The following is a 22,877-nucleotide window of genomic DNA, read 5'->3' as shown; positions in this document are numbered from 1 at the left end:
CACTTTAGACAACAGTATGACAGTTTCTTATAAACTACACTCCCTATATGAACTAGAAATGCCACTCCTGTTTCCAGAAATGAAAACATACCTAATAAGACTGTAGCAGCTGGAGACAACTAAAATGTCCACTAAAAGGAGAATGAATAAACAAATTATGGTATATTCATATAATGGAATACTACTCAGCAATAAAAATTGACTCATATGATTTTATGCTTTAGTAGTTTTTCTGAAAAACATGTAAAGTAAAAGAAACCAGAAACAAGTATATACTAATAATTCCATTTATGAGTTCCAAGAACAGATAAAATCATTGTGGTCAAAAAATTAATCTATGGGGACAGAAATCAGAACAGTAATCACCTACAAAATAAAAAGAATGAATAAAAGGGCAGAATGAATTTTCTAGAGTGATGGAAATGTTCTTTATCAGAAGTCAGCAAGCTATAGACCATGGGCCAATTCCAGCTCACTGTTTTTATAAAGTTTTACTGGAACATGGTCCTATTCATTTAAACATTATCTGTGGCTGCTTTTGCAACAAGGGCAAGAAAAAAAATGTTATAGAGACTCTATAGCCCACAAAGCATAAAATATTTACTATTTGGCCCTTTCCAGGAACAGTATGTCAACCCCTCTTCTGTATCTTCATTGAGTGCAAGTAACAGTGAAAACATTTGCTAAAACTCATTGAATAAAGTAACTCATTTATCATTGAGTGCAAGTAACAGTGAAAACATTTGCTAAAACTCATTGAATAATAAACTCATTGAATAATAAATACATTTCACTCTAGGTAAATTTTACTTCACTTTTTAAAAAGTCCCAACACTTTTTTGAGGAAATTCCTAAACTGATTCTGAAATTTATAAAGCAATGCACAAGACCTAGAATAGCTTAAACCAGTGCTGTACAAAAGAAATATAATGTGAACATATATAACTTAATTTTTTCTGAGTTACATTCTTTAAAAAGTTTTTTAAAAGAGGTGAAATTAATTTTAATCACATACTTTAATCCAACATATCCAAAATAGTATTTCATTAGGTAATTTTTCACAGATCTTTTGAATTTCTGCTCACCTTTCAGTAGAGGCACAGACACCTTTTGTCCTGGATAGTCTTTCAATAAATATTTGTTGCTGTCTAGTATAATGTCTCCCCTACAGGTCAAAATCTAAGATTTACTCACAACATCCTTATAAAAGATAATGGTTTTGTTTCAGAATTGAGGAACGCTGAGCTTAGGAAACCCTGAGTATGCCAGCATCCACCTGGGCCAACCCCTGCATCACTGCCATGGGGCTTGAGAGGCAAGGAGAATGGAAGCATACATGACACTCACATAGCCTGCTGAGCCATGAATAACAAAATTCTTTGTCTCTGACCCAGAGTTTCACGTCTTCTGCCAACATTCATGAAATCCTGACAAGCTAACATGTTTCTTGCAAGCAGGATAAAATCTCAGATCCTTCACAGTTCTTGACACCAAGAACTGTAATCAACATGTACTCAGATTTTTACATTTTTAAATATCTTATTTTTCTCAGTATGTATTTTATACTTAGACTATATCTCAATTTGGATGCTAAATTTTCACTGGAAATATTTAATCTGTACTTAGACTTCACAAAATCTACAGTTGAGAAAGTAGATTCATATTCCTAAGTTGTTCCAAGAATACTTATGTTAATAATGAGGAAAGCTATGTAAGTATGAGGACAGGAGGTATCTGAGAAATCTCTGTACTTTCCACTGAATTTTTCTATGAATCTAAAACTGCCTAAAAATAAAGTCTTTTTTTAAAAAAACATTTTCCAATATCTGAATTAGGTATCCTTTTTAAAATCTGTATTTAACTAAAATTAATAAAATATAAAATTTACTTCCCTAGTCACAGCCACATTTCAAGCACTCAACGTCCATGTGTGTCTAGGTGGCTGTGGTACCAGACAGCTTACTTAGGTCTAGTCAATCTTGAAAAAGAGTGAAGTTAGAGGACTCATACAGATGGATATTAAAGTTAAAAAGCTAAAAAATTAGGGCACTGTGGCATTGGCATAAAAATAGACTGAAGGAAAAAATAGAAACCCACATATATATGGTCACTGGATTTATGTCAAAGGTAGTGCTGAAGTAGCCTGGTAAAAAGATGCTCTATTCAAAGATATTCCAGGTCAATGAAGATCCACATGAAAAAAAAAATGAATCTTGACCCAATTTAACATCATATACAAAAATTCCAGATGGACCATGGATCAAAGTGTGAAAAGTAAAACAAAACTTCTAAAAAATATCAGAATACCTTCATGACCTAAAGGGAAGCAAAGATTTATTAAATAGGATTACCAAAAAAAAAAAAAAGGCTGAAAAATGGACATTACAATTAATTATTTCTGTTCAGGAAAAAAATTCCATTAAAAAAGCTAAAATGAAAAAAAAAAACTTAAAATGCAAGCCACAGACCAGGAGAAAACACACACAGCTTATACATCTGACAAAGGACTAATATCCAAAATATATAAAGAACTACAATTATTAAGAAATAGACAAGGATGCCTGGGTGGCTCAGCAGTTGGGCACCTGCCTTTAGCTCAGGTCATGATCTTGGGATCCAGGACTGGGTCCCACATTGGCTTCCTGCATGGAGCCTGCTTCTCCCTCTGCCTGTGTCTCTGCCTCTCTCTCTCAGTCTGTGTCTCTCATGAATAAATAAATAAATCTTAAAAAAAAAAGAAAGAAATAGACAAAAAATGCATTAGGAAAATGGGCAAATACTTGAAAAGGTATGTCATAGAAGATTCTATCCAAGTGTCCTATAAATATGTAAAAATGATGGTCAATCTCAAAGGTCATCAAGGAAAAGCAAAATAAAACCACAATGAGGTATCACTACACATTCAGTAGAGTGACTACAATTAAAAAGAATACAAGTATTGGGCAGCCCAGGTGGCTCAGTGGTTTAGCGCCTGCCTTCGGCCAGGGCCTGATCCTGGGGACCCAGGATCGAGTTCCACATCGGGCTCCCTGCATGGAGCCTGCTTCTCCCTCTGCCTGTGTCTCTGCCTCTCTCTCTCTCTCTGTCTCTCATGAATCAATAAATAAAATCTTTAAAAATAAAAAGAACACAAGTATTGATGAGGACACAGGCAGCTGAAATCTCATATACCGCTAGTAGAAATATATATTTATGTAATCATTTTTGGGAAACTGGCCTTTTCTACTAAAGAGGAAAATATATTGTATGGTCCAGCAATTCTCAGACATCTGCCCAACCGAAAGCATACATATCTACACCAAAATATATGTACAAACACTCAGAACAGTACTATGAATGGCAGTAGCCAAAAACTGGAAACAACCCAAATTATCTAAAACTGTAGAATGGATTTAAAAATTGTGGTAGAACCCTTACATCAGTCAGAATGGCTAGTATCAAAATGACAGGAAACAAGTGTTGGTGAGTATGTGGAGAAAAAGGAACCCTCACGCACTGTTGGTGGGATATAAATTGGTACACCCACTGTAAGAAGCAGTATGAAATAATGCAAAAGATTAAAAATAGAAATGCATACAATCCAGTAATTCCACTAGTATTTACCCAAAGAAAACAAAAACACTAATTTGAAAAAATATATGCACCCCTAGTTTATTGCAGCATTATTTATAATAGCCAAGATATGGAGCAACCTAAATATCCATCAATAGATGAATGGATAAAAAAGATATGGTGTATATACATACACAATAGAATGTTACTTAACTATAAAAAAGAATGAGATCTTTCCATTTGCAACAACATAGATGGACCTCAAAAGTATTATGCTACATGAAATAAGAGAGACGAATATTGTATGATTTCACTTATGCATGAAACCTAAAAAACAAAAGAACAACAAAGAAAAAGCAGAAACAGACCCATAAATGCAGAACAAACTGGTGGTTTCCAAAGGACAAGATGGGCAATGGGCAAAATTGGTGAACAGGATTGGGAGGCACAAGCTTCCAGTTATAGAACATGTAAGTGATGGAGATGAAAGATACAGCACAGGGAATATAATCAATGGTATTGTAATAGCATTGTATAGTGACCAGTAGTAGCTACACTTTTGGTGAGCACCGCAAAACATATAGAGTTGTCCAATCACTATGGTGTACACCTGGAACTACTGTAATGTGGTGTGCCAACTATACTGCAATTAAAAAAAATAAAAGACCTTTAAGAAAATTGTGGTATAACTATACAGTGTCATATTATATTCAGCAAATGAATTAGCTGTTGCTATATATAAAAGACTGATGAACCTCACCAACATAACGTTAAGTAAAATATTTCAGAATCATGATTCTTTTTATATAAAATTCAAAAACATGCAAAATAAATCAATAGTAATATTTGTCAGGATGTTGATTACCATCTCAAGTAAAGGATTAGTGACTCAGAGGGTGCACAATAGTTTTCTCAGGCACTATAAATGTTCTATTTCTTTAGTTAGTCCGTATTTACACAGATCTACTCTCTTTGTCAAAATTCAATAGGCTTTAAAACTATGTGTACTTTTCTAAATGAATATTACACCTCAAATAAAATTTAAAAAAATAAACCAAGAAAAAGTTATTTATTTGAGAGAGAAAGAGAGAGAGTGTGAGCAAAGGGAGGGGCAGAGGGAGAAGTAGTAAACTCGCTGAGCAGGGAGCCCAATGCAGGACTCGATCCCAGGACTCTGGGATCATGAACTGAGCCAAAGGCAGACACTTACCCAACTGAACCACCCCCAGGTGCCCCACGACTTTTTAATATTTTAAGTATACTTAATAGTTTTCTATATTTTTTACCACACATGTACTGTTATATTTATTTAATAAAAAATTTTTATATTTTTTAAAAAGAAAAACTTAACCAAGTACAAATTGGAGAGATCTGTCTTAACAGCCCTAGGAGTCTTAAGGTGAGACATGAACATAACAGGCCACAGGAAAGGTAACCTATAACACTACTCCAGCCAGACATATCTGAAAGAATATATTGAGATATGGAGACCATATTTTCAGAGTAACATTCAGAAAGTAGAGTGTATTCTCAAGAAGGGAAGTAGTTCTAGGGATCTAGAAACCATGTCATGATATTTGACTAATAGGACAAGGGACAGTTGACACTGAGAAGCAACATAGTAAGAATATCCAACTCCCCATGTCTAGCATATAGATGGCACCAAGAAATATTTGGGGGATAAATGAATGAATGGAAGAAATATAAGTGTTTAATGTTTGAAAGGTTGTCAAATGGAATCAGGACAAGGAAGCACCCAAAAATTTGATGAATGAATGAATAAGTAAATGATATTATCAGTCTTGATCTATTTAAATAACTGTCATATGTGCAATTAGGACTAGTTATATATGTTGTGCCTGAGGAAAGATTCAATATGAATGAAAGAAGGTAAAGAAAAGCTCAAATTTCATTCTACTTAAACAATTTTCTAGGGGCACCTGGCTGCTCAATCTGAGGAGCCCAAGACTTTTTGGGGGTCGTGAATTCAACTCCCACGTTGAGTATAGAGATTACCTAAAATAAGTAAATAAAATATTTTTAAAAAGAATCTTCTAACATGTAGGGCTACCCAAAAATGAAAGAAATAGTTAAAGTAGAAACTACATGCCTATCTAACATTATTTGACTATATGACACAGAGGTCATTAATTCACCTCTATTATTCTGATTCTATAAAATATTATCTTTTGATATTTTTTTAAGATTCTATTTATTTGAGCAGCCCTGGTGGCTCAGAGGTTTAGCGCCGCCTTCAGCCCAGGGCGTGATCCTGGGGACCCGAGATTGAGTCCCACATCGGGCTCCCTGCATGGAGCCTGCTTCTCCCTCTGCCTGTGTCTCTGCCTCTGTGTGTGTGTGTGTGTGTGTGTGTGTGTCTCATGAATAAATAAAATCTTTTTTTAAAATTCTATTTATTTATTCATGAGAGACACAAAGAGAGAGGCAGACATAGGCAGAGGGAGAAACAGGCTCCCTGCAGGGCGCCTGATAAGGGACTCAATCCCAGGACCCCAGGATCACAACCAGAGCCAAAGGCAGATGCTTAACACGGAGCCACCCAGGTGCCCCTAAAATATTGTTTATAGCTTTCTGAACAGCAAATAATTCACAACTACTTAAGTTGCTTTTGAAAACAGTATCAATTTCTTACTAAATTAAGATATTTTACTTGCTACTATAAATCAAAGTTAACAGCTTTCTTTGAAACATTATGACAAAGAACCTCTAGATATTCAAAGTATCCAGAGAAAAGGCAGTAAATCCAGGAGAACAGAAACTATCATTGGTTACCTACAGAAGCCCTTTCCACAATCTTAAAGAAAAAAAAAAAATCAAAACTGCATTTTCTAGAATTCAAAGCACTGAAATCAGACTGAGTCCTTTGCCATTGTTAAGATAAGGAGTCCTCCCCAAAGTTAAAATTACTTCAGTAATTCTGTAGACTTGAATTCATTCCATTTCTACTCACTGACTGGAATCTACCACCTCTAGCATTTTAATAATATTTCAATTACTCCTAGCATAGTCCACATTTATTTAACAATTCTTATAGTTGGGCAGCCCGGGTGGCTCAGCAGTTTAGTGCCGCCTTCAGCCCAGGGTGTGATCCTGGAGACCAGGGAGTCCCACATTGAACTTCCATGCATGGAGCCTGCTTCTCCCTCTGCCTATGTCTCTGCCTCTCTCTGTGTGTCTTTCATGAATAAATAAATAAAATCTTTAAAAAAAAGTTCTTATACTTTCCAAAGTACTTTCTCACATAATAACTTATTTGAGCCTCATAAATGACCTGCAAGGAAGGTAGAGTTAGGATAATTAATCCCATTTCCACAGATGAGAAAATGGAAATACCAAATTAAATTACTGTCCCAATACAATCAATGAAACCAAAATCACAATCTTGTCTTTGCAGGTCACATTTTATTATTCATCTGGTATCCCATATGTTCATCAGTCCTAAGATAGAACTGATCAAAATTCTTCAAAGTAACAGTTATGGAATAAAAGGAGGTTCACTTCTTCACAAAGAGGAAGAAGACTGTTGCCAAAAAAGAACACATGCTTAGTTAAATGAAATCAAAACTATATAAGGAATTTAGATTTCCAGTTTAAAATGTTTACCCAACTGCTGTGAGAAAAATGCACAATCAGGAAAAGCACATTTAATATTTCTAAAGGGCTGGATTAAAATTTCAGCTGTAAACTTCATTACTGTAATTAGATTTTTAATGCATATTTATTAAACATCCATTCAAATACCGTGTTCACAATTATTCATGAGTTATTTGTACATTTGTGTTGATTTTAACAAACTGTAAACAGTGGCCACTGACCAGAAATGTTCTCCTACAATGACAAAAGCCCATACTAAGGTCATAGGCAGCCTATTTACGCTCTGTTATGTTCTAATCATATCCCAAATATAAATATTCAGCTGTTTTTTTAAAAACTGCAATGGTCATCAATGACCCAAAAAGTCAGACTTACCAGTGACATTAAAGACCCATGTTTGATTCAGTGATGAATAAACAAAGTGCAGAACAGAAGAAAATCAAATCTTAATTAAACTCTTTCTTTAGAAAAACAACATAAGCCATCATCAAGGAATGCATCACAAGATGATTTACTTTATTTATAAAAGGCTGATTTAGGGGCTTTAAAAGGGTGCTTTTGATTTAAATAGAAAAATTATGAAAATTAAAACTAAATGCTTGCTGGTTATCATTCTTTTCCTTTAGAAGCTGGTTAATCTTAATGTGCCAGTGTATAACTTTACAAAAGGAAAAAAAATAGTACTTTAAATTTCATGATAACAAATCAGTAAAATACCGCCTAAAAATCTGAATAAAGCTATTCTGAAGTAATTATAGGCATGGCCTAGCATACTGAGTAACTCCTTAATATTCACTCGGTTCATACACTATTTAATAATGAGATCTAAGGGATCTATTTTCTTTCAAGTGCTAAAGAAAAATAACATTTGTTATGTTCATTTACTTTAAATTTTATATACTCACACTCACATAAGAATTTTTTAATGGAATCTACATGGTTTACATTTAAGATATAGTTGCCTTATGAAGCTATGAAGGAACTACTCTAAGAATTATATACTCAGGCTTTAAAAGTTGTTGAAAACTGCTACCAGGTCAAGAACATGAATAGATTATGCATTGAAAAGTAATTCCTATGGGGATCCCTGGGTGGCTCAGTGGTTTAGCGCCTGCCTTTGGCCCAGGATGTAATCCTGGAGACCTGGGATCGAGTCCCTCATCGGGCTCCTGGCATGGAGCCTGCTTCTCCCTCTGCCTGTGTCTCTGCCTCTCTGTGTGTGTGTGTATGTGTGTGTGTGTGTGTGTGTGTGTCTCATGAATAAATAAAATCTTTAAAAAAATACATTTTAAAAAATTAATTAAAAAAAATTAATTCCTAGAATGGGCTTAATGAAGAGAAGAAATAAGGCAGTACAAGCAAGACAATGAACAAAAGCTATGAAAAAGAATCTGAAGGTCAAAGTATCAGGAACTCCAGTAGAGTAGATGCAGAAATGGGACCTCAATCAAGGACCTTAGGTAAAGAAGACATAACACAGCAGGAAGAACAGAGAGAAAGGGGTTTTTAAGAGAGAAATTAGAATAAAACTTAGTTACAGGCCAGAGAAAATTATGAGTGACCTAGGAGAACAAGTATTAAACATATTCAAGTAGAGGCTAGATCACTTGTCAGAGAATTTATGGAACATATTACTATACCAGGCCCAAGGCTGAACTACCAGTTTCTAGACACTTAACACCTATTATTTCTGTGATACTTTTAGTAAAAAGACAAATCAAAAGAATAGTTATACCCCCATTTAAATTCTATTTTTTTAAAGAAAATGAAGCTCTTGACGTGTACAGCAGTGCTAATCTACAGATCGATCACCCATTTCTGGACCTCTTATATTCCTTCCTATCAGTTCTATTCTCAGACCCACCCTTGGTTATCTGCCCCTCCCTCCACCCTAGAACTACACCTAGGGTACCAGCTCTGCCTATGTGATAAGCTGTGCTATGCTTTTTAAAAACGAATTGGACAAAACCATTATCAGAAAGTTATCAGTGTCAAGAGTAGGCATGAACATTCTTTTCTAATAAATGGATGTTAATGAAATCCAAGAAACATGAGGTTTCACATAAGGATATTCATCTAATTGGGTACTAAAGTCCAAAGCCCATTTCTTAATCACTAATATATACCACCAATAAATTATACCGATTCCTTTGGTTGAGGTACATTAGTTCTCATATAAATGCCCAATCAAGATCTCCTGTATACACTTAGTAAAGAAGAGATTGTGGAGCCAAGGATAAACATGAGTCATCATTTAATAATGAGATACAAAAAGACACTAGAGAGGAAATCACAAGATGTGGCTTCTTGGGAGGCCTGGGCGGCTCACCGGTTGAACATCTGCCTTTAACTCAGGGCATGATCCCAGGGTCCTGGGATTGAGTCCTGCATCTGGCTCCCTGCATGGAGCCTGCTTCTCCCTCTGCCTGTGTCTCTGACTCTCTCTGTGTGTCTTTCATGAATAAATAAATAAAATCTTTAAAAAAAACAAACAAGATGTGGCTTCTCACAGTACCTGCCTCTATGAAACAATTTCTAAGGCTAGCTTAAACAAAATAGAATTTTCAGATACACTAATTTTCAATTTTAGAAAACCTAGAAACATTCTCCTCTTTGGTTTCTCTTCTACTTTTCCTAGGATTCTCTTAATGCTCTCCAACAAGGTCATATTCTTCTCATAAAATGTCAATTTTCCCAAGGACTCACCCTTAGCCTTTTCTCTTTTTCACTTTAGAAATATCCCCAGGCTAGTTCTTCCATCCTCATATTTCCTTTCTTAGTCTCAGACCCTCATATTCTCTATAACTAATTAAACTTATTTACCCAGAACTGTCATAACCACCTCAAATTTAACAAGTTCAAAATGAAATCTCTCCCTAAAACATCTCTGGCCCTACTTTTTGTGTGTTTGGTTTGTTTACCTTGACAGATGGATGTTGATGCCATCAAATTACCCAAACTAGGAAACCTAAGTTGATTCAACTCTTCTCTTTCCTTGTCTCCCCCAATGTCTGGCAATTCTACCAAAGAATTGTCTCTGAATCCCCTTCCTTGCTTCCCACCTCACCACAGCAGTAATTCAGGCTATGAACAGCTCTCTCCAGAACTACAACTTCCTTCTAAATAACCACCAAGCTTCCAGTATTCTCCAGCCAGGATTTCCAATCTGTCTTTCAGGCAGCAATGATAATCATGCTAACACCGATACAACTTTTCTATTTATGAAACCTCCACCAGCGTCCTACTGAGCCTAGATGTCTTCGCACACTATACAGGACTTTTAACCAGATCCAGGCCACCTCCCCAGCTTCATCTCTAGCTGCTCTCCCTGAGGGCCAATAAACCAATAAAGGTTTGTACAGCCCACTTCTATGCTTGTGCTACAACATCCTCAACTCTCCAAGCAGAGCTTTCACCTCCATAATCCTACAACACTAAAATGAGCCTAAATGATGGGTTATTAATGTCCATTGTTATGTTAAGGAGCCAGAAAACAATGGTTAAGTTTGTGGTTCTGGACCAAAGAGTGCTTGGGTTCACATCCCATTTGGAATGTTTATCCATCTATGAAATAGAGGTAAAAGTATTTTACAGGGTTTTTATGGATTAAATTATGAGAGAAAAACTGCCAGCAGATCACCTGGAACATAGAAAAAGTCAGACTTGGGATCCCTGGGTGGCGCAGCGGTTTGGTTGCGCCACCCAGGCGCGATCCTGGAGACCCGGGATCGAATCCCACGTCGGGCTTCCGGTGCATGGAGCCTGCTTCTCCCTCTGCCTGTGTCTCTGCCTCTCTCTCTCTGTGACTATCATAAATAAATAAAAAATTTTAGAAAAAGTCAGACTTACCAGTGACATTATAAGGGCTCAATGTTAGCTATTATAATTTCATCACTCTTCCAATACTGTGAGCTATTCAAGGGCTGAGACTCAATTTCATTCACTTCCTCCTCCGCAACCTCCCCCCCCCCACACACACACACAATTAATAATACAAGGCTTCAACTGAATGGCAAATTTGAGGCATTTTCCACCCACATCATGGCCACTCTAATCTCTAAAAAAATGTTTCCCCTTAACTATCTGGAGGTTGAACAACCTCTACATTACATGAAGATACACTTAGACCTAAAAGAAAACGGGAATAAAATAAAAATTGAGCGTATATATTTAAATTACACTAAAATACCAAATTTAAATTTAAATTTTCAATAAACTAATGTAAATACACATATCCCAAAATGGAACTTATAAGGTTGTATTTCCCAAGGAATTTAAAGTTAGGCAATCAGGTAGGCTGATTTGGATGAAGAGCATATTATGATCCCTAAATTCTTCATAGTTAGTTTCCAAAACACCTTGGAGCCAGGGCTAGCATAAAGCTTAGATGAGACATAAAAACAAAGACTATGCTCTTCCTTTCCCCTCATTCCTTGTCTTGGTCTATTTCCTCCTTTCATTTAACATTAAGCCAGTGCTTCTCTCACATTACACAGTAGTAAAAGAGTAGATGTGAAAAGATGAAAAAAAATGCAGATGAATACAGTAAACAGTAAATACCCCCATGCAAAATTGAGGGATACAAAACCCATTTTAAAATCAGACTCTAAATACTGAAAAACATTTCAATGTAAATTTTCTTTTTATTGGGCACCTGGGTGGCTCAGTGGGTTAAGTGTCTGCCTTCAGCTCAGGTCATGATCCTAAATGGCTTAATTGCCTTTAGTTTCACTTTAGAATGGATGGTCAACAGTACCTCATAAGGTCCTATCTACTGAGGTTGGAGCTAGCCCTCCAGGTGCTTGTTTTTCCTGGTCCCTAATAACTCCAGGTCTCCAGGATTCAGACAGTATAAGGGCACATCAGCCTACTGGAAGCAAACGTACATAGCGAACATAGCTGAAAGTATTCAATTCCCTAACGTGAGCCCCATGAGGAACTCCTAAGCCATGAAAAGACTGTAAAGAGAGTCTTCCATGTAACATCTCATAGGAGCTTAAACCAAGCCTACTTCTAGGGGCCACTCTTACCCAAAGCAGAGAAGCCAGCAAAGCTTCTTCTCAAGTTAAGTTGGTTTCTTGGCATATTTTTGCCAAAGTTCATTTTTTCTGTTTTTCCAATCAGTCAGATTCTCCAGGAAGCATGTAATTTCCATTGAACGGTCAACGCACTCAACACTGCTTGTGTGATTTTGGCACAAATGTCACTCCATTTTTGCTCTGAATTGTTAGTAACCATCCAAACCTAGCAATAATCTTGCTGTGTCTCTACCTCTGCCTCTCTCTGTCTCTCATGAATGAATAAATAAAATCGTTTTTAAAGATTTTATTTATTCATCCATGGGGGGGGGGGCAAAGACACAGGCAGAGGGAGAAGCAGGCTCCATGTAGAGAGCCCAATGTGGGACTCAGCCCCCCCAGCCAAAGGCAGATGCTCTACTGCTGAACCACCCAGGCTTCCAGGAGGAGGGAAATTTAAAGGCAAATGAAAAAGGTCTGGAGGAAAAGTTGCAGCAGTACTTATTAGCCTGCAGCTGTAATTAGTCCCATTAACCCTTTGGTTTCTAGTGATTTTGAAATTCTATGCGATAATTCTTAAAGCAATAAAAACTTTTTTAAAGATGTTATTTATCTATTTAGAGAGAGAGGAGAGTACAAGCAGAGGAGAGAGAGAGAGGAGCAGACTCCCCTGTGCAGTGCTTGATGCCAGGACTCTGGGATCATGACCTGAGCTAAAGGAAGATGCTTAACCGACTGAGCCACCCAGGTGCCCCCAGAAAGCAATAAAATTCTTGATTTAATTTTTTAAAAATATGAATACAGGTTAATAGCAAAGCCTTTAGGGTCAGATGTAAATCTAAGTATGGCCTTTACTTGAAGCCACAAGTTCTGACACTTAACTAGCCATATAACTGCTGCAACCTTGAATTTATCATCCCCAAAATGAGGATACTAAGAATTAAATGAGATAATGGATGTAGAAAGCACTTAGCATACTGCATGGAACAGAATAAGCATTCGGGAAATCTTATGGTATCATGATGATATTCCTTCAATCTTAAGTTTTCATATGGTAGATGCATAGAATAGAATTCTATTTTAACTATTTAAAATGAGGAAATTCCGTATGTATTGATAAGTAATGATTTCCAAGACATACTAAGTGAAAAAAAAGAAAGGTACAAGAGGGTAGGTATGTTAGTACTTCTTTATTTTTTAACTGCAGATGCTTATACACATATGTTTGTTCATACAGAGAATGTGTCTGGAAGAATACATAAGAAACTAGTATTAGAGGTTGCCTCTGGGGAGGAAAACTAAGTGGCTAAGGGACGGGGTGGAACATTTTACCACATTCTTTCTTGTATCATTTGCTTTTATAACCTATTTCACAAATTTAAAAAATAAAGTTTGTATTAGGACTCAACCCTTATGCTACCAAAATATTCCATTATGTAGTAAGTGATTTATGCTAAGCTTTGCAGAAAAACCTAAGGAGACTTAGAGTTCTAGTATTAATTTCAACTCCATTGATGAGAATTAATAAAGACTGATAGAGTTTCAGCTAGATAAGCCAATGAGTCTCCATTTATTAAGACACCGGGCACCTGGGTGTCAGTGGTTAAGTGCCTTTGGCTCAGGTCTTGATCCTGGGGTCCTGGGATCGAGTCCTGCATCAGGCTCCCCACAAGGAGCCTGCCCATCTCTCTGTGTCTCTCATGAATAAACAAAATCTCAAAAAAAAAAAAAATTAAGACACAGAAGAAGGGGCGCCTGGATGGCTCGGTTGGTTAAGCATCTGCCTTGGGCTCAGGTCACATTGAGGGGGCCTGCTTCTCCCTCTGCCTCTGCCTGCAGCTCTCCCAACTCGTGCTCTGTCTCTCTGTCAAATAAGACCCAGAAGAAGGGGCGCCTGGAGATGAGAAAAAAGAAAACGTGACTATGTGGATGGAAGAGACAATAAGAATAACCTCATTCGTTCAGAAAATATACCTTGCCCATCTGGCCCCCAACCCTGGGCCTCGTGCTGAGGGAGCCAGCCACCTGGCCCCTGCTTCGGTGCAGCAGCGCGAGGGGAGCATAGGAGAGCAGCAGCGGAATCAGACTCGGTTGCTCAGGATACATGTTCATTCGCTTACGGACATGTAAGGATTTGAATGAATAACTAACTGGAGCAGGCCCAGTGACAAAAGCCCTCCGACCGAAGCCTCCTCTGGTGACTTGAAAAGAGCTAGAAGAATGGACTCTTTGCTGGGAGATATGTCGACACCCGCGTCCCAGAATCCAAGGGGCCAGCCCGGCCCACAGAAGTCCGAGGCGTGGAGCACTCAGAAGGGTTGTGGCGCAGGGGCCCCAGGCTGCAAGGGTGGGGGGCGGAGGGAGTAGGGAGAAGGGAAGGAGGGGGCGGGAGGGAGAAGAAGGGAGGGAGAAGGAAGGGGGAGAGGCAGGGAGAAGGGAGGGAGAAGAGAGGGAGGGGAGGGAGGAGGGAGAGGGAGAGGGGGAAGGGAGGGGGAAGGGAGGAGGGAGGAGGAGGGAGAAGGGAGGGAGGAGGGAGAGGGAGAAGGAAGGGAAGGAGGGGAGGGAGAGAGAAGGGAGAGGGAGGGAGAGGAGGGAGGAGAGGGAGGGAGGAGGGAGAGGGAGGGGGAAGAGGGGGAAGGGAGGGGAGGGAGAGGAGGGGGAAGGAAGGGGAAGGAGGGGGAAAGAGGGAGAAGGAAGGGGGAGGGAGGGGAGGGGGAAGGAAGGGGAAGGAGGGGGAAAGAGGGAGAAGGAAGGGGGAGGGAGGGGAGGGGGAGGAAGCAGAGAGAAGGGGGAGGAGGAGGGAAGGGGAGGAAGCAGGGGGAAGGGGAGGAGGGGGAAGGAAAGGGAAGGAGGGAGAAGGAAGGGGGAGGGAGGGGAGGGGAGGGGGAGGAAGCAGGGAGAAGGGGGAGAGGGGGAGGGGAGGAAGCAGGGGGAAGGGGAGGAGGGGGAAGGAAAGGGAAGGAGGGAGAAGGAAGGGGGAGGGAGGGGAGGGGAGGGGGAGGAAGCAGGGAGAAGGGGGAGAGGGGGAGGGGAGGAGGGGGAAGGAAAGGGAAGGAGGGAGAAGGAAGGGGGAGGGAGGGGAGGGGAGGGGGAGAAGGGAGAGGGAGGAAGGAGGGAGGGGGGAGGGAGAGGAGGAGGAAGGAGAGGGAGGGTTAGGGGAGCGGGGCTCAGCTTCCTCCAGTGCTGGCCTCGAGGGGAGCCCGACCTGGACGAGGGAGGCTGGAGCGCCCCGGGGGGGCCCCCCAAGCTCCGAAAGCCGTGAGATCAGGGGGCAACCGGGGCCGACAGGCGGGAGGGAGGCCGACCCGGGGCTTCCCCGCTCACAGTGCAGTGGGCTCGGCCTACTCGTGGCACAGTCACTGACCTTTCCGAAAGGAGCTTCCCGGGGCGGCGGCCGGCGGGGCGAGGGCAGCGGCCCGGGCCCCGCACCCCACACATGTCCCTCTCAGCCGGGTCTGCACTAAGCGCAGGGTAACCGAGGGCGACCAGGAGGCCGCCATCTTGAGCTCTGAGCAAGGGAAGAGGAAAACTTTATTGAAACCCGAGAGAGAAACGGCGGCACAGACGAAGCCGCGCTCACAGAAGGCGACGCCGGAGGGAACGACAGGGAGCCGGAGGAAGAAGGCGACCTCCGCTAGGGAGAGGGCTGCCCTAGACTCCGGGGCCCCATTCCGTCCTTCCGGGCGCCGCCAGCCGGAACTACAACTCCCAGCATGCAGCGCGGCGGCGCCCGGGGTCGCGGGACGGGGGACCGGGGACGGCGGGTGGGGGATGGGCTAGGGAGGCGGAGCATCCTGCGGCCCGCGCGGCCCCCCTCCGCGGCGCTGGACCCCGAGACGCCTTCGCGGGCGAGGGCCGCGGTAGTGATGTGCAGTCACGGAACCACCCCTGGGCTGACCGAGAGTTCGAGACCTAAGTAAGAGGTAGGTGACCCCGTGGGCGCTCGGAGTTTAACGACATATTGATGTTACCCGGTCACAGGCTCCCGCAACGGTAGCCCTGATTAGTTGGCCTGGAGGCCTCCAGTTGGCCTCCTCCGCGTCGGCAGGGCACCTGAGACGTGTTCCTCCTGCACACACACACACCTGTCTACTTCCTGCATTTGAGGAGCGTGCATCGTTTTAAACAGGGCACACACTCAAATGTCTTGAGAGCATGTGCAGCTGCCGTGGGAAAGGCCGTGGCCCGAGACGCACAATCAGTGGATGGAGGGGCCACGGGACTGTGTATCCATCCAAAGACGGATTTCTCAGCGGTCGCCCTCATTTCATTAAACAAAGAGAAAAGGCCTGAGTTACGATGGTAAGTGTATGGAGAATACAAACTGCTGTCCATTAAAAAAAAAAAAATGAATAATAATAAAAAGAATAAAAAATAAACTGCTGTCCAGAAGAGGCTGGCAATCCCCCGCCCCCACCCCAAGTAGGGATGAAAGAAAAAAAGCAACGCAAGATTGCACCAGATGTGGAATCGATGAAAGGAGAGCACTTCGGGAGCTCAGGACGGCTTTCTGGAGGCCTTACCTTGAACAGGAGGTGAGGACCTTCCCAGAATAAGAAATAGGTTGAATTAAGGCAGGCAGGTAAGAAAGTCTGAGTTATACAAAAGCCGCAAAGCCACTTTTCGGTGGAGTAAGAATTAAGACAACTACGCTAGAAAACATTCCAGGAAGTTAAGCATTTTTGTCCACAATAGAAAATTCCAAAGGAACAGGGAAAAAAAGAGAGCACAGCATAGTATAATAATTTGGAGGCTCTCTATATAACTGTCAAAGTACGAAAAAGTTGTTTTGACTGTATCTTCCGAAATAAGCCCATTTACACTTCCTGCGTGCTATCTTTAATTCTGTTGTGGGACATGACTATTCCTCCTTGCTACAGTGAATGTTTCTTTCATGTCAGTGTTATTAATTTGGGGTGTGACGCTTTGTGAAAAAAAAAAAAAAACCTTTTGAAAAAAGTTGAACTATTCTTCCTTCACTTACATATTTATCACACTCAAAACTTTCAGAGTTTAGGGGAAGCTGGGTGGCTCAGTGGTGGAGCATCTACCCTTGGATCAGGTTGTGATCCTGGGGTCCTGGGATCGAATCCCGCCTCAGACTCCAGGGAGTCTGCTTCTTCCTCTGCCTGTGACTTTGCCTCCTCTCTGTGTCTCTCATGAATAAATAAATAAAATCTTTAATAAAAGAAAAGATTGGGATCCCTGGGTGGCGCAGCGGTTTGGCGCCTGCCTTTGGCCCAGGGCGCGATCCTGGAGACCCGGGATCGAATCCCACGTCGGGCTCCCGGTGCATGGAGCCTGCTTCTCCCTCTGCCTGTGTCTCTGCCTCTCTCTCTCTCTCTGTGACTATCATAAATAAAAAAAAAAAAAAAAAAAAAAAAAAATTAAAAGAAAAGATTTTCAGAGATTATGTGTCATTTTGTTTGCTCTGGGAAAACAGTTGCTTGCCTTGGCCAAAGAAATTTTTATTAGAGATTCCAACAGCTTAACAATTGAAACAGCACTCGTAGACACAGTTTAATGCCAAATTTGTGGGAAGATCTACAAGAAATTTGTGCAAGTGAAAACAGAAACATGGCAAGTGAACTTTATTGTGTGGCCCGTATGAGGTAACTTAGATTACATTTATTGTATTCAGGAGAATTCATTATGACCAGAAGACTATTTAAGTAGCCATTGTAAACCATTTTATTAAAACATCAATCCTATGTTCTGCAGTTCCTGCAATTGCTAAAACAAACGAAAAGCAAAGATAAACCCGAAAGTAATTTTTTAAACGTTGTCAGAAAACCAGAAAGCATTATCTTGTCCTTACTTTAAAAACCTCCCTAGAAAGAATGCCAAGTAGTTCTGGCACCTCATCTCAAGGACAAAACCAAGTATCCAGAGAAGGATAATTAAGGAAGGAAGGAAATGGGAAAGAAAGTGATCTGGTCGAGAAAAAACATACTATGGCAGGAGTCAGAAATTATACTTGGGTTCTGATTTTGTCACAAATTAACCTCTCCCTTTGTTTTCCTTATCTATAAGATTAAGATAGTGTCTATTCTACCTTCCAGAGTTCTTATGAGAATTAAGTCCAATAATGTATGTACACAAAGAGTTAATCAAATACACTGTAAACAGAAACTAAAAAGGGATAAGGCAAAATCTAAAATAATGAGTCTAGGACAGCATGGATTCATGATATCCAAGAATTATAAAAAATAAAGAATGTATTCTAGGTTTGTAAAATGTAGGGAGAAATTTTTAAAAGTCCTGAAACTTAATACTTCAAGTAACAAATTTATGAAACTCATTAAAAGCAAAAAAAAAAAAAAAAAAAAAGTTAAATAGGATTTAAATAAATGAGATGATAACCCATAATAAATATGGGTGATTTGGAATATCTAATTTTTCTCCAGCTCTAATACATTGTGATTTTCCAACCCTATGTTCAGGGGGTTGCCATTTTAGAGAGTGCTTTTAAGCCACTGTCAGAGACAGCCTGCAGAGGAGCAGATGGAATAGGCCATTGGCATGAAGCAGCCAGGATACCATTTCCTAATACTGTGATTATTGTTGTTTCCTTTGGGGGAAGAGGATACCCTAATACCACATACCCACTTCCACTACCCTATCTGTAGCCCCTTCCAGTTGCTCAGGCCATCTTTCTCTCTCATCCCCCATCCAGTCCAACAGTGAATCCGTTGGCTTCACCTTAGAAAGTATTCAGAATCCTATCACTTTACACCATCAACATTGCCACCACCAACACTGGTCTAAGTCACCATCATCTCCCTCTTGGATTGTTGCAGTTGCCTTCCTACTAACTCATCTCTCTGCTCCCATTTTTGCCCTCTACAAGCCATCCTCACTTAGCAGTCAGATTTATGTTTTAAAATGTTAAGTTGAGGGGCATCTGGGTGGCACAGTTGGTTAAATGTCCAACTCTTGGTTTCAGCTCAGGTCTCGATTGCAGGGTCATGAGACCAAAACTCGTGTTGGGAGTCTGCATTCTCTGCATGGAGCCTGCTTGAGATTTTCTTTCCCTCTCCCTCTACCCCTTCCCTTCCAAAAACAAATACAAATCTTTAATATAAAATAAAATGTTAGGTTGAATTGTGTCATTCCTGTGCTTAATATCCACTAGTGCCTTCCCCGATCACTCCATTATTAAAACATCCTACAAGGCCTCATGACTTGGACCTCAACTGGCTTTGTGATATCATCTCAAGCCACTCTTCCCTACCTTCCCTCAGTCCATCTACATTGGCTTTCTTGCTATTCCTGGAACTGAAAGCCAACTTACCACCCCAAAGCTTTTGTATTTCCTATGCTTTCTGCCTAATATGCTCTCCTCTAAGAGGTCTACTTAGCTTACTTCCTCATTTCCATACTCCTTCTACTCAGTCAAGGCCTTCCCTAGCTACCTCTATAAACTTACACTCTCACCCAGCACTCCTTTACCTCCTTCCCATCTTTATTTTCTCCACAACCGTTAACCATTATGGCATAATACATACTTTACTAATTTATTAGTTTATTATCTGTTCTTCCCAGAATTTAAGCTCTATGCAAACAGGGATTTATGTCTGTTTTGTTTACTGCTGTATTCCCAAGGTTTGGGATAGCACCTGGGTTAGTAGGTAATGTTTGTTGAATGACTGAAGGAGCAGTCTTCATAAAAATACAAAATTTATTGTTTTGGTCTCTACAAAAAAGCAAATAACCTGCTGTATGAAATCGGTTATATCCCTAATATTTTGAGCCCATTTTATTTTAAAGATGTATCCATTTATTTTAGAGAGAGTGCATGAGTGGGTGAAGGGGTGGTCAGAGGGAGAGGAAGAAAGAATCTCAAGCAGACTCTCCACTGAGCATCGAGCCTAAGGCAGGGCTCCATCTCATGACCCTGAGATAATAACCTGAGCTGAAATCAAGAGTCAGATACTTAACCAAATGAGCCACCTAGGCACCCCATTTTAAAGATCAAAAACACCATCAAGGAATCCCTGGGTGGCTCAGCGGTTGAGCACCTGCCTTCTGCCCAGGGTGTGATCCTAGAGTCCTGGGATTGAATCCCACATCAGGCTCCCTGGATGGAGCCTGCTTCTCCCTCTGCCTGTGTCTCTGCCTCTCTTTCTCTCTCTCTATCTCTCTCTCTCTCTCTCTCTCATGAATAAATAAAATAAATAAAGAAACACCATCAAACTCAGTACCACAGAAGTAGAATACAACCAAAGAACACTCATTTTCCACTTATTTATTCATGGATTTGTCATTACACTTGGCTCCTCATAATTAAAGCACCTCATAATTATAGGTTCTTCTATGTTAATATTTCAGAACTATAAGAAAATATGGTTCATTTAAAGACACACAAGGAATGATTTAAAACTATAATGACCCATTTTATAAAGTAGAATCAAATACCTAGCTTCTAAATTCGAACATTTGTATATAAAGATTCTGAACCAAAAATATATTTTAAGTTACTTAATTTCAACAAACTCATTAAATATGGTTAAGTGCCTTTTTAACTATGGAAACTTTTAAACAAGATACACCTACTTCAACAACATAAATTTACATAAAGTGAAAATTTGGGGGGGGGCCCTGGGTGGTTCAGTTGGTTGAGCATCTGCTTTCAGCTTAGGTCATGATCCCCAGAGTCCTGAGACGGATCCTTGTGTCAGGGCTCCCTGCTTGTGTGTTTGCATGTGCCCTCTCTCTCTGTCAAATAAATAAATTTTAAAAATATTTTAAATAAATAGATTTTGTTAGAAGCAGTTCATTCCTTCTAATAAGAATTATGTTTGCTAACTTTCCAACAAAAGTTACCATTTTTTTCCGTTACTGAAACATTGTTTAACCTGTAACTAGAGACTGCCCAAGACAAAATATTTGGAAGTCAAGTCCAGTGCTCAAATCTTTATTTACTTTCTACTTATTTTCAACAGCAGATTAAAAATAACTGGTTCTGTCTGTTTTTCAGTTTTTAATATCCTTTACTGGAATATTCCTTTTTTTATTTGAACCATAAGACATGTCTTTATTTACCTATGTTTTACCTCCTTAAATGTTCCTTACCCAACTTTTGAGGGGGGAGTGGAAGCTTTCCTTATATAACTTCTCTACATGCCCTCTCTGCCATCTTTCTATTTAAGAGCAGTGACCCCCCCCCCCAACCTATTCTAACCTCCCACAACCCCACATGCAAATTTGTAATCTGGCAGCCACCTTCAATTAGTTTGTTCTTCATCACTCACAGCCAATCTTTCCCCAGATACTCCTGAATCCTATCATCTTAATATGGCTTAAATCCATCATCACTGGGTCTTCCTTTCTATCTTTCCAAGGCTGAATGCAGTCACCACCTAACTGGCTACATCTCTCACTCCAGCCCACTATCAGATCTGTTTCCAAAAATATGACCTATCTGACCACATCCCATCACAGATTCTAAACTTGCAATGCCTTCTTACTGTCTACAGAATGAAATACAGTTTTGTTATAAGCCTTTAGAAAATCAAGCTCTGGCTCCTACCTTTCTCATATCTGCCAAAAGACTTAGACTCAGAAAACGTACCAAATATCTCATTTGTTTCCATGAACCTCTCTACATATTATTTTGGAAAAACTGGAAAATTGATCCCATCCTCAACCCTCTACCCCCTTCCATTATTTCTAAGTGTGTTCTGGTACTTTCTGTATTTAGGGGAAAAAATCGTATTAATATAAATCATTACAAAGATAATTTACCAAAAAAAATTTGAAGTTGAATACTTCCAGGGCAACTCCAAGGATATTCCAGGTTTAATATAGCATATGTGCTCAGTATTCATCATTACCAAAAAAAAAAAAAAAAATCACATAGATGGATATCCAAACTTAATGAGAAAAAAATCTACTTACTTAAGATAACACAGGTACTACTCCTTTTTGAGGTTAATTGAGTGGTAGTAGGGGCTAAAACTTGCCTATTCAATGAGATAATTCTTCAAATAGCCCGTAAGTCAGGTCTATACATAGAAAAAAGCAGACCATGCTACATAGAATTTTCATTGACACTTAGTGTTGGTCATAACAAATCTAGTTTTGTTGGTTGGTTAGTTGATTGATGTGATGCATCCAGGCAATCAAAGAGACAGAATGTTTTTCAGTTCTATAGACTACTTATTTAGAGGAACTTAAGTTGGCCTAAAATGCAACCTGTCTTTAAAACTCAAAGATGCAATCATAAAACTGTATGAACTCATTTGTTTAAGTCAATATTAGTACTTGCACCAGGTAATTAGTCTCAAAATTTGCTGTGATTTGGCCTACACTTCAAAGGAATCAGCTGGGTGTTTTGTTTTCAACTGGACATCTTGGGGACATTACTTGGATAAATTTTAAATCAAGGTGAGTTTTATTTATCCAACTTTACTGACAACAGAGTTTTTTTTTAATATAATATGGGTTTTTTAAAAGATTTTATTTATTTATTTATTTATCTATTTATTTATTTATTTATTTAGAGACAAAGCGGGGGAGGCAGAGAGAGAGAGGGACAAGCAGACTCTGCACTAAGCATGGAGCCCAAATATGGGGCTTGACCTCACAACCCCAAGATCATGACCTGAGCCAAAATGGAATCAGGCGCTTAACCTACTCAGTCACCCAGGCGCCCCAACCACAGAGTAGTTCTTATCTAGAGTCTCTAGA

At 40.0% G+C, this 22,877-nt stretch overlaps 1 protein-coding gene across 2 annotated transcripts in view; it reads right to left on the bottom strand.

The window, feature by feature from the left end:
* Window positions 1–15,879, bottom strand: part of AFG1L (AFG1 like ATPase) — a 201,770-nt gene extending 185,891 nt beyond the window's left edge. For both annotated transcript variants that reach the window (XM_055330283.1, XM_055330284.1), the window contains exon 1: window positions 15,550–15,879. In XM_055330283.1, coding sequence (XP_055186258.1) covers window positions 15,550–15,685 — 136 coding nt within the window. In that variant the 5' untranslated portion in view covers window positions 15,686–15,879. The remainder of the gene's footprint in view (window positions 1–15,549) is intronic.
* Between the last annotated feature and the right edge of the window lie 6,998 nt (window positions 15,880–22,877).

This window comes from Nyctereutes procyonoides, unplaced genomic scaffold, assembly GCF_905146905.1.
Source record: "Nyctereutes procyonoides isolate TBG_1078 unplaced genomic scaffold, NYPRO_anot_genome, whole genome shotgun sequence".
NCBI classification, from domain to species: domain Eukaryota; kingdom Metazoa; phylum Chordata; class Mammalia; order Carnivora; family Canidae; genus Nyctereutes; species Nyctereutes procyonoides.
The sequence above is the reverse complement of the archived record's forward strand: the minus strand, read 5'-3'. Positions and strand labels throughout refer to the sequence as shown.